General features: G+C 51.3%; 1 protein-coding gene across 5 annotated transcripts in view; it reads right to left on the reverse strand.

The window, feature by feature from the left end:
* Nucleotides 1–109: 109 nt before the first annotated feature.
* wnk3 (WNK lysine deficient protein kinase 3) overlaps nt 110–16520 on the reverse strand; it is a 39148-nt gene continuing 22737 nt past the window's right edge. For 2 of the 5 annotated variants that reach the window (XM_062458593.1, XM_062458592.1), the window contains exons 11-25: nt 12598–16494; nt 12163–12206; nt 11900–12041; nt 11672–11788; nt 11486–11587; nt 11317–11365; nt 10931–11083; nt 8136–10813; nt 7590–7848; nt 5705–5787; nt 5217–5566; nt 4763–4998; nt 4331–4426; nt 3998–4179; nt 110–3591 (exon numbers count right to left, since the gene is read on the reverse strand). In XM_062458593.1, coding sequence (XP_062314577.1) covers nt 2971–3591; nt 3998–4179; nt 4331–4426; nt 4763–4998; nt 5217–5566; nt 5705–5787; nt 7590–7848; nt 8136–10813; nt 10931–11083; nt 11317–11365; nt 11486–11587; nt 11672–11788; nt 11900–12041; nt 12163–12206; nt 12598–16494 — 9009 coding nt within the window. In that variant the 3' untranslated portion in view covers nt 110–2970. The remainder of the gene's footprint in view (nt 3592–3997; nt 4180–4330; nt 4427–4762; nt 4999–5216; nt 5567–5704; nt 5788–7589; nt 7849–8135; nt 10814–10930; nt 11084–11316; nt 11366–11485; nt 11588–11671; nt 11789–11899; nt 12042–12162; nt 12207–12597; nt 16495–16520) is intronic. The other 3 variants (XM_062458594.1, XM_062458595.1, XM_062458596.1) reach the window with 3 other exon arrangements.

Consider the following 16520-nt stretch of genomic DNA (forward strand, 5'->3'; position numbering starts at 1 on the left):
TCAGCCAGGATACATTCTGTAAACCAGTTGAGCTCTGTCACTCTTGCAGTAAGTTTATAGTACAGTACTAATAATAATGTATTAAAACGAGCCGATAAATACTCCAATATCAACTTTGATGTTTAACACCATTTATTTAGATTAGTTACAAAACATAAATAAAATCAACAATTGAATTAGTTAAGATTTTACAGAGGCTAAATCACCAGCAACATAGATTTTGTCATTCTTTTTTCAGTTTAAATCACCTTTTAATCATTGCATGGTTCTCATTCAGGTCATTTTGGGGCTCCCCAGGTTATGATTATATATGGCCTCATTATGTTTGTTGGTTATGTTGTTAGGGTTAGGGTCGAGATCTGTTTCCCGCTCTTCTCTGTCATCTGCCTTAAACACATCCACCGCTTTTGTATTATTGGTATTTTCTGTAATTATGAGATATATCTCCCAGAAAAGTGATATGTTTACAACACAACACCACTGTTTAATAATAGCACTAAAAGTTGTAAATGAAAACATGTATGACTATTCTGGCTATCTCTGATACAGAAAATACAAATAATACAAGCGCAGAGGATTTGGCCCAAAAGAAATCTTCTGGTAAACATATAAATATGAATAATAACCCCACTTCAAAACAGAATAGGTGGAACACTGACATGGGGAACTCCATAAGCATTAATGAGAACCAATGTTTCTGGTTTCAGATAACCTCAGACTTTAGTTACTGAAGAGAACACATTTTACATTTTATACAACCCCCATTTCAAAATACAAAAATATTTTTTTCTTTAAGATAACATTTTGGTAACACTTCAGGACAGAGAGATTTCCACATTTCCTATCATAAATGAATAAAATCTTCTGTGATGTGTGGGTCAACATGTTAGAATTTGACTTGACAGCTCAGTAACTCACCTCCATCAATAATAACATTACTGTGAAAATGTGGGTTGTCTCTAAAAAACAACATCAACTGAAAACCATAGTGTTAATTCTAGATTCATATGCAATTGTCAAGATTAACTTTTGACCAACCAAAAGCAAAAGCTGTTCCACCTTCCACTTGAAGTGCATCTCACATTTTGTGGTTTGTCACATACTGTACAATCTCCTCTTTGCTGTGGCACAAAATCTCTGACATTATAATATTTTAAAAAATAAAGAAAAAAACAACTGAGATGCTCTTTTACTTATTGTATTGAGAAGGATTTCAGAAAATATATTGTTATATTGATCCATCCTTTATTAAATGTGTATATGGCTAAGTGCACTGATAATTCCATAGTCTACAGATGTATCTATTCCATGTGTATCCCTGCAGTACACCACTGAAATACAGTTAGAAATGGTGGAATAACAAATCAGAATTAAGTCAACCTTTCCAAGTGTACAATAAGCTCATCTATGGTCTGATTCAGAAGTCATTCAGGACAAAAACACATCACCGATGAAGTAATACATGTGACAAACTGGAGAGTGAGGCTCTTGCAATGCTGTCTGACATCAGACTAAGACTTCAGCTTGAATGGGCCAGTCACCCAGTGTCTTGAGGTGAGAAGAGTCTGGGCACCAAGTAAACATAGTTAATTAGGTACAGTGACAACTACTGTGTGAGAGGTTGCTTTACATAAAAGCAGTAGGGAAACAATTTGATGCGGTACAGCATTATCACAAACCTATACCTCACACTAAAGTAAAAATAAAACACTCACTCACAAAAGTTCATTCTAAAAGGCAACATAGGGACAAAGCGTCATGGTTTCCCCAATCCATTAGTGCTTGGCAGTTTATGTTCTCATTGTTATTCGAAGTAGGAAACCTTGATATGCAACGCTGAGAGTTGTACGGCCAGATATTTCAATAAATTCTTTTAAGAGCTTATTTTGAATATAAGTAACTTACTTTGGACTGTTAAATCCTCTCAGCTTGTTGTGCACGGCAAACATGAGAAGGCTAAGTATTTGTGTCAACAGATTGCACTAAATCCAGGCAAGGTAAGGTCATGCAGTCTTGGTATGAGTTTGATTCCAGTAAACCTCAAGTCCACCAAACTAATAACAATGAAGTTAATTTTATCAATAGACTAATAAAATAAGTTCCTCAAAGGTTTTCTTCTGTAAATCCTTGTGTTATTTCAAATAGTCTCTAGCCTAATCTAAATTATTATTACTACTTATCAATGTAAAATATAATACACAAAGTTCATGCCTAGCCTGTGCTCTACACTGTATAACAGTGTGCTTAGTGGCATTGTGGTAGTGATGGTAGCCATAACATTGCCATGCTCTGTTTTTAGTCATGCTGCTGTTCAAACAGCCTAATTTGTCACTGCCCATTAAAAACATTTGTGCTATAGGCCTACTTGTTTAAAAACATCAGCTCATTTCAATTGTCTGAATGTTGTCAACGTGCTTCCACAAAACAAAAAAAACATTTAGTTTATGCATTCCTGACAAACCACAGACAACACAGAATGATCAATTTAGATGACAACTACTAATTGCACTTTTTAAATTCATAGTCCTTTCAATGCAAGCATTGACAAATGAAAAACTAAATGTCAAATTTTGTGTGTGATCCCTTCATGTCTCTGCTTCGGAAGAGTTCAGGACCAACCGAGTGGAGAAAAAAGACCGGTAATTGGTTTGAAAACACACAAGGGATATGTACTTGGAAAATAAATGCCAATACAAACACACACACAAGCACACATGGACAACAATTTGTACAACTCAACAACCCAAACACACCATAGTTCAGAAGCCCAAGCCCATTTGCTCGATACCGCCCTCTTTCTGTACATGCTAGTCTACCATCTCTCACATTCACTCGCCATCTTTTCATCAACACATCCATTTTCTCATTCTCAGTCAGCTCTCATACGCGCGTCCACTCTCAATATGTTTGCTCTTCACCTCTCCATCTTTCTTGACTTCCCTCCAAGCCCGGGAGAGCTCCTGCCCTGCGTCACTGCTGTCCTAGAGGAACAGTGGAGTTTGGGGGCGTCGGGTGAAGTTTGGCACTGGAAGGCAGAGCAGCAGTCGAACAGGAGGAGGAGGAGGAGCAGGAGGAAGAGCAGGAGCAGAACGTCCCCCCGGCGGCCGACACCCCTCCGTGTGAGAGCAAGGGGGCGCCCGTGCCGGGCAGCAGGGACTCGGGCCCGAGGCCGGGTGTCTGCGAGGCGGCAGGGGGGATCTGGGAAGGCAGCAGAGGTGGATTCTGAAGCGGAGCGGTGTGGGGCAGGGGGGCGATCTGTTGCGGTGGCATGGGCTGGGACTGGGAGAGGGGATGGGTGAGGGGCTGCGGGGGCATCTGTTGCTGGAGCAGAGGGGCCTGCTGAAAGGGCATCGGCTGGAGCGCGTGAGGCTGAGCCAGGGTCGACTGCTGGAGATGTAAACTTTGCTGCAGCTGTGGCACCGGGGGCATCTGCGTGTGTTGTTGTTGCTGTTGTTGCGGTGGTGGTCCCGGAGAGCGCAGGGCCCCCCCCCCAGCAGATGGATACTGAGAGGGGGCTGGGCTGGTGGACCTGGGCACATAGGGCGCCTGGGGGCTCAGGAGTTCCACCGGAAACCAGCCTGGAGGAGTCACCTGGAGGGATAGCACACAGGACTTATTAGCACAGTCAATATTACCAAACAAGGAGACACATTTCTGGACACCCCATCCTAAAGTGTAGTCAGCACTACACAAGTTCAGCATTTGTTTAAACTGTAGGAGATATAAGTAGAACATTCTTTGTCCCCTAATGGGGCAAATGGTTTGGAAGCAGTAAAAGTCATATATAAATTAAATACACAATTTCACAACACACACATACAGTGTCACACTATATTAAAAGGAAAATAAAAACAACAGTACCCAATGTTTTAATGACTGGCTGGATGAGTTGGTATTACTGTTTACTACTGGAGTTTAGCAGTGAAATGGCTGCGGGTATGAAAGAGTGTTTTATATCCGTTGGTTTTGGCAGGAGGGTGTGACTTTGGGGCGTTACCTCAGTAGGCTGGCTCCAGCCTCCCAGCTCCTGCACCTGCTGAATCTGCTTGATCTGATTGAGCGAGGGCTTAGGCGGGGCGGGGCCGACCGTCTCCTTCGTCCAATCGTCCACCAGTTTGTGCAGCTCGTCCGTGAACGTGCTCTTCCTGGCGCCCAGGCCTTGGGCTGCAGGACTGTGGTCTAGGGAGAGGTGAGGGGGCACGGTCTCGGTCACATTCTCCTTCCTCTCCAGGGACATCCATCCATTCATCTTTCCACCAACTCATCCATCCAGCCAAGTATGTGTGTTTTTTGGGGGGATTTTGGAAACCTGCCAAGTCCTGAGCCTCACCTCTTTTGAGAGCCTGTGCGTGGGGGCTCTCTGTGTTGCAGTACGGGGGGAGTCTGCTCTGCTCCCCGCACGAGAAGCTGCTCGCCTGCTGCATCCCTGGAGAGGGGCACAAACACACACATGCTACTCTGAACACGGACCACAGTTGACACTGCATGACAGGCTGCATGTCGTGTTGGTGAGCGAAAAGAAAAATGAGAGCCAAAGGTAGAGTGAGGAAGAGAGAGAGAGAGTCAGAGAGGGAGCCAGAGTGTGTGAGAGAGAGAGAGAGAGAGAGAGAGAGAGAGAGAGAGAGAGAGAGAGAGAGAGAGAGAGAGAGAGAGAGAGAGAGAGAGAGAGAAGGACATGTAGATGGAGAGACACAGAGAGCCAGCGAGAGACGGGAAAGGAAGAGAGCCAGAGACGAGAGCCAGAGAGAAAGGGGAGATTTACCGGGATGCACCACACCATTGTTATCCATGTGGGAGTGCGGCCGGGGCCGGAGCTTGACTTTGGCCGGTCTGGGCCGGCGGGGGGAGAGGGCCGGGGCTCCGGAGGGGAGGGGAGGGGTGCGGGGCAGGGGGAGAGGCAGGTTGTGCCGGTGGTCCTTGAGGGAACGCAGCTGCCGGTAGAGCTCCTGGAGCTCTCGGTTCTGCTCGGCCTGCAGGGAGACCACCTCCTTGATGTGTCTGGGGGAAGGGGAGGAAACCAAAGTCAGGCAGAGGGGAGACGGGATCAAACATGGTTGGGGGTCAAATGGTCAAGAGGAAAGAGGGAGGACATTTGGGAATGACGGAAGGTATGGACAGAAGGGGAGGAAATAGGGAACAAGGGGTTAAATGAGTCAGAATGGGACGAAAAACACTTTAACGGCTGTGAACTGCTTTTGAACGGCTCCTCCTCTCACTTCTCTCTCAGCTTGTGAAGCTCCTTCCTCAGGGTCTCGTCCTCCAGCTCGCACTCATCATCGTCGCTGCTGCCCACAGGGGAGTGCCCCCGGGAGGCGTGGCCTCGAGCTGGGTGGGCCAGGGCAGGGGTCTTCTTCCCCTCCTCTTTCTCGCCCTCTTTTCCCCGGGTCTTCCTCCTCTCTCTCTCCCGGTCAGGAGACGCCGGGGAGCTGTCGGAGACGTTGCTTTCCTCTCTCCGGGCCTCGGCCTGCGTCACGGAGAAGCGCCCCACTTTCCTGTGAGCGCTCCCCTGGCCGGAGGGGGCCGCCTTGGGGGGAGAGGCCTCGGGGGCCGGAGAGACTGGAATGACCTGTGAGAGAAGGGGAGGCTTGGTTTTTGACCCCTGATCATGTACCAGCAAGTTCAGGCTCAGCCTTTTCGGGGGACTTTGAGCTCGACGACAACCTTTTAAACAAAGAGGATGATATGGTTGAACTGGTGGAGTTACCTGAAAGCGGCCTTGGTGGGCTTGGGATGCGTTCAGGGAGGAGTCTTCCTTCTCCTCTTTCACCGTCAGGCTGGAGTCTCCATCTGACAGAGAGACCGGGGGAGGGGGGGGTGAAAACAACAGGGAGCAGCGACATGAGGACGACAGAGACACAGGCACAGAGACAGACAGTCACATGACCAAGGAGGGAGAACAGACACACATGCAAACAGGAAAAAAGACCAAAACACACACACACACACACACAGAGATAGACGGATGGACACATGTACAAGCATACACATGGATAGGGACACACAAACACCACAGACAGGGAAATGCGGTGTTAAAATATGACGTCACATTACTGGCAGCCTTTTGATGTGTATGTGTGACAATGTATTGGTAGTCAATTGGAAACACTGACAATTCAACAAAAAAAGATTTTTCTCACAGTGAAACAATTAACGTACAAATGTGTTTGGGGAAAACTCAAATGTTATGGCGTGTGGGAAAGAGCAACAAAAAAAAAGCGCTAAAGATAAAATTAATAAATCAATTAATAAATAAATAATAATAATAGTAATAATCATCCAAAATAAAGAGCTAAGAACTCAAACAGAAAAAAGCATAGAATTGGAATGGTATATCAGATGAATTGAGTTTACGTTGGTATATCCCCACCCACCCTCACATCCACTCTCTCTCTCGCTCGCTCACACACACACACAACGTCCCAATCACACACCGGGTAACCGATATCACAGGCCTGTCGGCACGGCGTTCAACAGTGATACCGGCCGCGGTGTCTGATTTCCGGGAGCGTTCCATACGCAGAGTGTGTATATGGGTTCATTGCATCATCGGAGGTCAACATGGAGACTGCACGGCTCGACGTGTGTGCAGCTGACGGTGTAACACTCACGGTTGTAATGATAAGTTGCCGTATACACACATGCATATGTGGAACACGAGGTGCGCCTGGGCCGCACAGACTCTGTGTTCACACATATGGCGTTGAAACAATACATCTAGATACACGCATCTAAAGCTAGAGCTGAACACACAAATACCAATACATGCAATAAGAATTCTACAAAAGAATGTGATGTATATTGTAAATTATGACAATCATCATAATCTTGGATATCACATACAGAAAAGGCAAATGGCATTTTCTTTGGAGTGGAAGACTGATTCTGCACTATACGCAAATGTAAGGGATCCAAGTGTTTGTATGTTGCCATGGGTGACGGGGAATAAGTGACTGATACTGAATGTAACAGAATGTTCCGGACGTGTTGACGGGTACTGGATCAGTCTCCCAGCCTGGCACATTATATAACTGACATTGTTATGTGTGACGGTGCAGCCTTAAGTGGTGGTCTGTGTGTGTTTGTCAGTGCTAGCGGGTGGGTGGTGAGGGGCGTTCTACACTGGTGGGCGCTGGGCGTCAAGGGCAGAGAGCCGGCTAGGAGGTGGTCTCCTGGGGCTGGAGGGGTGAGGCCAGAGAGGCCTGCACCATGGTAGATCACACTCTGATCATCTCTGTACTCCCTTCTCTACACCACTGTTCTCCACCCCGATTGAGTAAACCCATGCAAAGAAAGGGAAAATTCCCAAATGAAACTTGGTAAAGCCATTCTGCAAAAAAAAAATAAATAAATAAGGAATGTATGTAGTGATATCAACAACAACGACGATTACATTACGCTAGAAATACTACAAATAAATACACACAGCACAACAACTAAGTAACAACACAATTATTTGTTTGGCAATAACGCCTGTCAGTTTTAACAAGATACATCACTATGTTACACACTATGAACTAGATATTAAGGCTGTGTTTAATCCCGCCCCCAACACCCCATTCTCTCTCTCTCGTTATCTAAGAAGACGCTACCTTGCTGGACTCTGGGCTTCTTGAACAAGCTGGCGGAGTGGCGCAGTTTGCAAGCCCAGCTTTTGAATTTGCGAGTCCAGGATTTCTTGCTAACAGGATTTCTGATACTAGGACATGTCAGGTTTAGGCCAAAATATCCACCTCCTGCATTGTGGTGCTGCTGCTGTTGATGCGGTCCAGGCTGGAGGGGGATGAGTTGCGGAGTGGGGGGCCACGGGGCGTCTCCTGGGGTACTGGTGTCAGAATGTGAGGGGGCGGCCTAGAGGGAAGGGGGGGGGGGGGGGGGGGACAGGGCACAGCGGTGAGTGGCCGTGGTGATGAGCAGGGAGGTGAGAGACTCAAGAGAGGAAAAAGAGAGACTCTGAAAGGTCACAGGTTTTCACTACAGGCAACACTGGCATTTCAAAAAAGACAAGAAAAAAGGATTTCGATCTAACCATAAAACAATGTACGTAAAGTACACAAAGGAGCCATTCTAATTTGACTTGAGATTGAGAAATGTACTGATGGTACAAAGCTGACCTCCGGTGTGGGGCCCAGACTTACAAGCGTGGCGTGTTCTCCGGGCACAGGCGGGCACTGGGACATGGCCGAGTCTCGGCGGGGGGAGGCCAGGAGGGAGGCGGAGGAGAAGGGGAGGGACGGGGCAGGCTGCCTCTCCACTGGGCCGGGCGCCGCAGGGTCCTGGGGCGCGTCAGGCGCCTCCCTCGCCCCTCCTCTCCCCCTCTCCGGGTCGGGGGAGGTGGAGGAGGACCGGGAGGTGGTGGAGGAGGTGCTGGAGGTGGAGGAGTGCGGGGACGTTTCGGAGGAGGAGGGGGACATGGGGAAGGTCGAGGGTGGGAGGGAGTGGGGCTCGGAGGACTCCTCCCCTCCCGCTGAGGTGGAGGCCACCGAGGTGGCGGCGGCGGCAGATGCCCCGGCAGCTCCGCCCACCGGCCCCGCCCCACTACCACTGTACTCCTGATACAACAGGTTCCTCAGCTTCTCGTCCAGGGTCTTAATGCGGTTGTCTACAAACTCGATTTTGGGCGGGCCCTCGCTGTCCGACTCGGCCACGGAGGAGGGCTGGGCTGGGGAGGGGGTCAGCGTGAGGGAGAGGGGGGGCAAAGGGGAGTCTGAGGCGCCCAGAGGCAGAGGGGGCAGGGAGGGCAGGGAGGAGTCCGAGGAGGGGTGTGGAGGGGCAGATAGGCTGCCTGTTTCCTCCGTCACACTGGCTTCTCCAGTGGAGAGCTCCGACTCGGACTGTTGGAAAGAGGGCTGCTTCTGAAAAACGGTCTGCTGCTGCTGGGCCTGAGGCACCTGAGGCACCTGCTGGGCCTGAGGCACCTGAGGCACCTGCTGGGCCTGAGGCACCTGCTGGGCCTGAGGCACCTGAGGCACCTGCTGGGCCTGAGGCACCTGCTGGGAGGCCATCTCCACAGCTTTAGCCAGCTCCTGTTGTTGTTGTTGTTGTTGTTGTTGTGTTGGCTCTAGGGGGAGCTGCTGAGAGAGTTGCTGTTGAGCCTGCAGCTGATGCATCAGGCCCATGTTCAGCTGCTGTGCTGACTGCTGCTGGACATACAGCTGACTGGCTGCCTGGGGCTGCGGCGGGGCCTGGTGCTGCGCTGACTGATCCAGCTGGAGGTTTGCAGTAGCCATAAATGGTTGTTGTTGTTGTTGTTGATGTGGTGGTTGTTGTTGTTGCTGCTGCTGTTGTTGTTGGTGTTGCTGTTGTTGTTGCAGCTGTTGTTGCAGCTGTTGTTGTTGTTGCTGCTTCTGCTGCTGTTGTTGTTGCTGCTGCTGTTGTTGTTGCTGCTGCTGTTGGTGTTGCTGTTGCTGCTGTAAAAGCATTTGCTGTTGCTGGAAGTGGAGTGTCTGTTGTAGGTCTAACTGCTGCTGGTGCTGCAGTTCAATCTGTGAATGTTGCTGTTGTTGTGGTGGTGGCATGACAGGTTGTTGTGGAATTACTGGTTGTTGTGACATGACAGGTTGTTGTGGTATTACTGGTGGTTGTGACATGACAGGTTGCTGTGGTATTACAGGTTGTTGTGACATGACAGGTTGCTGTGGCATGACAGGTTGCTGTGGCATGACAGGTTGCTGTGGGATGACAGGTTGTTGTGGTATTACAGGTTGCTGTGGCATGACAGGTTGTTGTGGTATTACTGGTTGTTGTGGAATGACTGGTTGTTGTGGAATGACAGGTTGTTGTGGCATGACAGGTTGCTGTGGCATGACATGTTGTTGTGGTATTACTGGTTGTTGTGGCATGACAGGTTGTTGCGGTGGTAACTGGTGTACCTGTGGGCTGTACTGGGGTGCATGTGGTTGAACAGATGGTTGTGGAGTCTGCCCAATGGACATTTGTGTGACTTCAGTCTGTGGCTGTAGTGACTGCAGCTTCTGCAGCTGCTCCGTTTGACCCAGCTGAACGTGTACCTCTGGATGTTGTTGTTGTTGTTGCTGTTGCAGCATCTGCAGGTGCTGCAGAGACTGCTGCAGTGCTTGCTGCTGTAGCTGCATCTGCTCTTGGTACACTTGTTGGGTTTGCTGTTGTTCGAGAAGCTGCTGTTGTTGAGAAGGACTGCACTGCTGCACTCCCTGTAGCTGCTGCGTTACTGGGAGCTGTCTCTGCTGCTGTTGCTGTGTCTGAGGCTGCTGTTCCAGCCCAAAGTGGCTGACGGGAGGTGAGGTCACTGCCGCAGCAACAGGCGGGGGAGAGCGAACAGAGGTGGAGGTGAAGGCGTGCTGCGTTCCAGAAGCACACTGCCCCAAGGCAGCTCCACCTACACCCCCCTGACTCTGGCCCTGGCCCTGACCCCGGCCGTGACTCTGGCCCTGGGTGGAACTACCACTAGTTCCAGGGGAGGTGAGAGTTTCAGTTAGACAAGCGGTGGCTTTGGGAGCAATGCTAGCGGGGACAGCCACCCTGGCAGAGGTAGTGGGTACGCGGGCGGGCAGGGAGGTGGCAGCGCTGGAGGTTCGGTCGAGGGGTTCCAAGGCCGGGGAGGCCGCGGTGGCCGAGGCGGGGGGGACAGCTGAGGCTGCGCTAGAGAGAGTAGAGGCTGGGGCAGAGAGGCTGACAGAGGCAGTCGTGTCAGGAGCAGGGGCAGCGGTGGCAGGGGCGGACATGGAGGAGGGGGCGGAGGCGGTGGAGACAGGAGGGGAGGAGGAGGACAGGGAGGGAGAGGGAGGCGAAGCGGACGCTCCGGTGAAAGACTCCGGCCTCTGGGCTCCATCCCCTTCTATGTCGGCCAGAGAGAGGGGAGGATTAGTGCATGTTATTGACACGTGGCATTTCACCCCCCTCCCCCCCCCCCCCCCCGAACATTGGATGTTTTTGGAAGGGGAAAACAGGTTACCTCTCTCAGCGTCGAAGGACTGTGGTACCCTGGTCTCGCCAGTGGGGGGCGGTGTGGAGGCCCCCTGGTTGGATTGGGAGTCTCGGTGTCGGATGGTCTGGTTGATGAAGAACCGCCAGCGTCCCACTGGGGACGACTGAGGGGCCGCGTCCGCTGGAGGAGAGATATGGAGAGGGAGAGATAGATAGAGTGACAGATAGATAGATATGGAGAGAGGGACAGAGAGAGAGAGGGGGAGGGAGAGAGAGAGCGGGAGAGAGAGAACAAGGGGAAGGTAACATACCGTATCACGTCCATCTGTAAGTGTAAACGGATTACGGCAAATATGATCTGTTTTCCTTGTTTGAACCCTAACTAGATTAGAGATTAGAGCAGGGATGACTCACTCGCTGAGCCTGACGGGGTGCTCACATGCAGCTGGTCCATGGAGCCGGTCTGGCAGGGAGACAGAACACACACATACCATGTTCACATACAGGCAAGATTGCATTATATACATGTAGGATCACATTACACCAAACCCAATCTGCTCGGAGAAGGACCAGACGCACAGACCTGCGAGTGTGTATGGAGGATCTCTTGAGCTTTCTTCACAATGGCTCTCAGCTCCTCTACGAACGTCTCCTTCTCCAACTCGAGGACAAAGTCCTCTTCCACCTGAAGGAGACGTAATGGCTGATGAGGAAGGAGGCCTTTTGTGGGGGCCTCGGCCCAGAATGGGACACCAGTCAGAGGAGTTACCATGTAATCTGCGATGTCTGCTGGAGAATCGCCCTCTATGTCGAATTTGAAGGTCACCATCTTGTTGCTGTGGGTCTCCAGCTGGCATTCCACCATGTTGTCTCCAGTGCTGGACACCTGTTTCGCCACAGAATGAGACGCTTTCAATCTTGGTCCGAGAACATAAGAGGTTGATCCTGAATTTCATTCGACAAAGATGCTAAGATTCACAGTTTCAAAAAGCAGTACCTGGCAAACTTGAAGCATGCTCAGTTGAAAGTGTGAGCCTTTTTCCGGTCTCTGATAGGAGGACCTCCGCTGAGACTTGACTCTCTCCAGTTTCCCATTGGCCAAGAGCTGAAGGGCCTCTTCACCATTGGCTGGGACAGAACTATGGGACAAGCAGGCAATACCCATGATGTTACAGTATTATATCGGTGTATTCGTCTCGAAATGGGAAAACACAAAGTAGATGTTTCAAAACAAGCAGGTGCTACTATGGTGAGACGTACCCGGATGACAAGTGTCTCTCTGTGCTTGACTGGTTTGGACTTTCCTGCACAGTCACATTGATAAGGTTGGGAGAAGCACACACGGACATACACATCAACGTACCAAAAACACAGGCAAGACAGAAATTCCAAATCATTTGCGACGAGTAAATTAAATCAAACAATCCAAACTAAATGTTATCGGAACCAAATGAAAGAAAATGAGAACCCTTGATCTTGTTAATTTAGTATTTGTTAGTTTAAACAATTTTATCAAAGTATGAAGTAGGTACTTAATATCAAGTCCAAACCAGTAACTCAAATGAGGCAAAACAACATGAGGGCGCTTAAACTAGTTTAACGCTTCTTCATCCAAACAGCAATCACATATTAGTCTCACAGAATGTAAGACGAATACATAACAACTAGAACTAACACTAGTGTGTGCTTCTGTACCTGAGCAATGCCCAGCAGGGTAGGGTCACAGTCTTGCAGCGAGGTTGGGGGCAGCAAGGGGGCATTAGAGTCAAGCAACTGGATAGAGGCGACAGGAAGAGAGGAGGCAGGGGCCACATCAGCCCGCCCGGGGAGAAGCACAGGGCCCTCTGGAGGGGGGGGCTGTTCTGGGGCAGGAGCGGCAGGCTGAAGGTGTGGCAGGGAGGCGGGGTGACGGGAGGTACGAGAGGGGCTCTCCAGCGTGACTGCCTGGGGGTGCGCGGGCTGCTCGATACCCCCTGGGGTCTCAGCGTGTGTCTGTGCGTGTGATTGTGTTTGCGCGCGAGCCTGCGTGTGCATCTGAGGCTGTGTGGTGGTCTGTGCGAGTGTGTGTGCGGGGAGAGTGTGCTGGATCTGGGCCTGGACATGGGCCTGATGCTGGGGGGAAAGGGGTGGCCCAGCAACCACCTGGCTGTACAGGGGCAGAACTCGAACCTGGCTCTGGGCTGCATTACTGAGGCCCGGCTGCTGTGCCCCCACATGTGGCGGGGGGGCGTGGGGGGGGGGCTGAGGCTGATCCAGGGGAACGGGGGCCAACAGGGGGGGCGGGGAGGGCCCGGACTGAGCAGGAATCTGCTGCTGCTGTTGTTTGTGTGCCGGGGAGACCTGTTGCAGCTGCTGCTGGTATTGCTCAATTGGTTGTAAAGGCGATGGCCCCAGTTGAGTTATAGGCTGGATTACCGCCTGGACAGCTGGGCTTCCGGCCGGCTGCTGGGCCTGCAACACGGGCTGCAGCTGGGGCTGGACAAACGCCTGGCTGCTTGTATGTTGGATAGATTGAGCAGAAGAGGTCAACGTTTTAGGGTCAACGGCTGGAGCAGGGGCGGCGGCCATGACAGTTCCAGGAGACAGGATTATCTGTTGACACTGAAGCTGGTGTTGCTGTTGCTCAACCTGCGGGATGTCCTGCTGTTGTTGCTGGACTGACGGCATGGCTTGGTGCGTGGGCTGAGGGGCTGGGACATACTGAATAGGTAAATGACTGGCAGCAGCCTGGGCCTGGGCTTGGATTTGGGCTTGGATTTGGGCTTGGGCCTGAGCCTGGGCTTGGATTTGAGCATGGGCTTGGACCTGGGCTTGGGCTTGGACCTGGGCTTGCATTTGAGCTTGGGCTTGGACCTGGGCTTGCATTTGAGCTTGGGCTTGGACCTGGGCCTGAGCTTGCATTTGGGCCTGGGCCTGGATTTGAGCTTGGACATGGATTTGGGCCTGGATCTGGAGTTGAGCCTGAGCTAGGGTTTGTATTTGAGGCTGCACCATTCCTGATATTGGGGCACTCTGTTGGACCGGGGCCTCGTATTGAACTGGGCAGGATCCTGGAACTGCTGACACTGGGGGCTGAGGATGTGGGTGGGCTTGGCCCTGCGGAGGGATCCCCTCCATGGCTTGGATCTGGCCCTGGGGTGGCTGGATCATTGTCTTTGTGGGCGTCTGGCCCTGCATGGGAGCTGGAGTGGGATGACTAGCCTGCACGAGAGCCTGGGACGGGACAGGCTGAGGCTGGCTGTGGATCGATGCCACCACTTGTAAGGGCGTCTGGGCTTCGACCCCAGCCTGGGGCGGGGGCTGAGGCTGTATTGGGACGTGGCCCTGGCTCTGTGGGCGAGCTTCACCCTGGCTATTGGCCAGGACATGGGCTTGAATGTGAGCTGGAGGCTGGGTGGGGATCTGAGGCTGGATGGAGACTGCGCCCTGAGTCTGCTGGGAGGTCATTTTAGCAAGAGCCTGAATCCCTTCAGTGGTGGCTGGGACTACAATAGGGACCTGGGGCTCCGACACGGAACTATGGTGTTGCTGCTGGGAAATGTAGGCTTGCTGTTGCTGTACCAGTGCAGCCTGGTGTTGTTCTATAACCTTCTGCTGCAAAGGACTAGTTTGAGGTTGAAACAATGCAGCGTTCTGCTGTGGTTGTTGTTGTGAAGGAACGCTTGACTGCTGCAACTCTGCCTGTTGCTGCTGAATCAAAGCTTGCTGTTCGCACTGTTGCTGAATAGACAGAGTATCTTGTTTGTCAGTTTGTTGAAAATGAATCGCGGCCGTTTGGGGTGGCTGTTGTCCTGTGTCTTTCTGTGGAATCTGCTGTTGCTTTAATATCATTTGTTGATGTTGTTGTTGTAAAAGCGCTCGCTGCTGAAGCTGTTGTTCCAACTGTTGCTGCAACAGCGCCTGTTGTTGCTGTTGTTCAAATTGCTGTTGGATTTGGACTTGCTGCTGCTGCTGTTGTTGCTGCTGCTGTTGATGTTGTAGAATTGCTTGCTGCTGAAGCTGCTGCTGTATCAGGGCTTGGTGTTCCAACTGTTGCTGTTCTTCAATCTGTAGTTGTGAGAGAGGCTGTTGTTGTTGTTGCTGTTGTTCAATTTGCTGTTGGATTTGGACTTGCTGCTGCTGTTGTTGCTGCTGCTGTTGATGTTGTAGAATTGCTTGCTGCTGAAGCTGCTGCTGTATCAGGGATTGGTGTTCCAACTGTTGCTGTTCTTCAATCTGTGGTTGTGAGAGAGGCTGTTGTTGTTGCGCCTGTTGTTGCGCCTGTTGCAGGACACTTTGCTGTTGCTGCCGTTGCTCGATGTGTTGCTGCAGTTGGCTCTGTTGCTCAAGCTGTTGCTGCTGCAAGACCGCTTGCTGTTGTCGCTTTTCGAGCTGTTGCTGAAGCAGGAGCGCCTGCTGTTGTTCCATTTGCTGCTGGGCCAGTTGGGCCTGTTGTTGCTGTTGTAACAGCGCTTGTTGTTGCTGTTGCTCCTGTTGTTGTTGAAGCAGAATAGCTTGTTGGTGCTTCTGCTCCAGCATCTGCTGTTGTAAGAGGGCCTGCTGTTGCTCCAGTTGATGTTGCTGTAGCTGGGCCTGTTGTTGCTGCTGTAACAGCGCTTGTTGCTGCTGCTGTTCCAGCTGTTGTTGTATGTACACTTGCTGCTGTGGCTCCAGTAGTATGGCTTGATGCTGATGCTGCTGTTCCAACTGCTGCTGCTGCTGCTGCTGTTGTTGATGCTGCTGCTGTTCCAATTGCGGCTGCTGCTGCTGCTGCTGTTGTTGTTGATGCTGCTGCTGTTCCAACTGCTGCTGCTGCTGTTGTTGTTGATGCTGCTGTTGTAGTAACAACGTATGTTGCTGCTGCTGCAAGAGCTGTTGCTGTATCATGCTCTGGTCGTGAAGATCCATTGGAGGTTGCGACGCGTAGCTTTGTGGCTGCTCCACCGGCTGTTGCACGGATCCAACCTGCTGTGGCTGGACCAGCGCTTGCTGTGCGTACACCTGCTGCAGCTCGCTCTGCTGCTGGAGGGAGGCCTGAGACGAGTGGGACTGGTCAGTCTGCGGCTGCGGCAACACCGCCTGTTGGATCGCAATCGCTTGCTGATGCTGGAGCACAGGGACATGGGCCTCCGTCTGTTGCTGTGGGAGGTTTGTAGCCTGGGGTTCCATCAGTATCTGTTGTTGTTGCTGTTGGTGTTGTTGTTGTTGCTGCTGCTGTTGCTGTTGCAGCTGTTGTTGTTGTTGCTGCTGCTGTTGTTGTTGCTGTTGCAACTGTTGTTGTTGTTGCTGTTGCAACTGTTGTTGTTGTTGCTGTTGCAGCAGTTGTTGCTGAACGACAGTCTGCTGAGGTATCCCAGAAGGCTGGCTCTGTGTGGTGGGGCCCGGCGAGAGGGCAACATCAACAGGCTGCTGCACAGGGGGCCCAGTGGACTGGGTCTGTGGCGGGGCGAGGGGGACCACGCCCCCCCCTGCCGGTGAGCCAGGATCACCTATGGAGATGGGTGCCCCAAGGACATTGGTGTGGGCTTGGGGGGACGCCGGAGGGATGTAGGACTGGGAGGGGACCATGGATGTGTGCAGGGTGGCTATCTGTGATCCATCTGAAATGTATGGCTGTGATGTGTGGATGGGATTTGATG

The sequence above is a fragment of the Osmerus eperlanus genome, chromosome 4, assembly GCF_963692335.1.
Source record: "Osmerus eperlanus chromosome 4, fOsmEpe2.1, whole genome shotgun sequence".
Taxonomy (NCBI): domain Eukaryota; kingdom Metazoa; phylum Chordata; class Actinopteri; order Osmeriformes; family Osmeridae; genus Osmerus; species Osmerus eperlanus.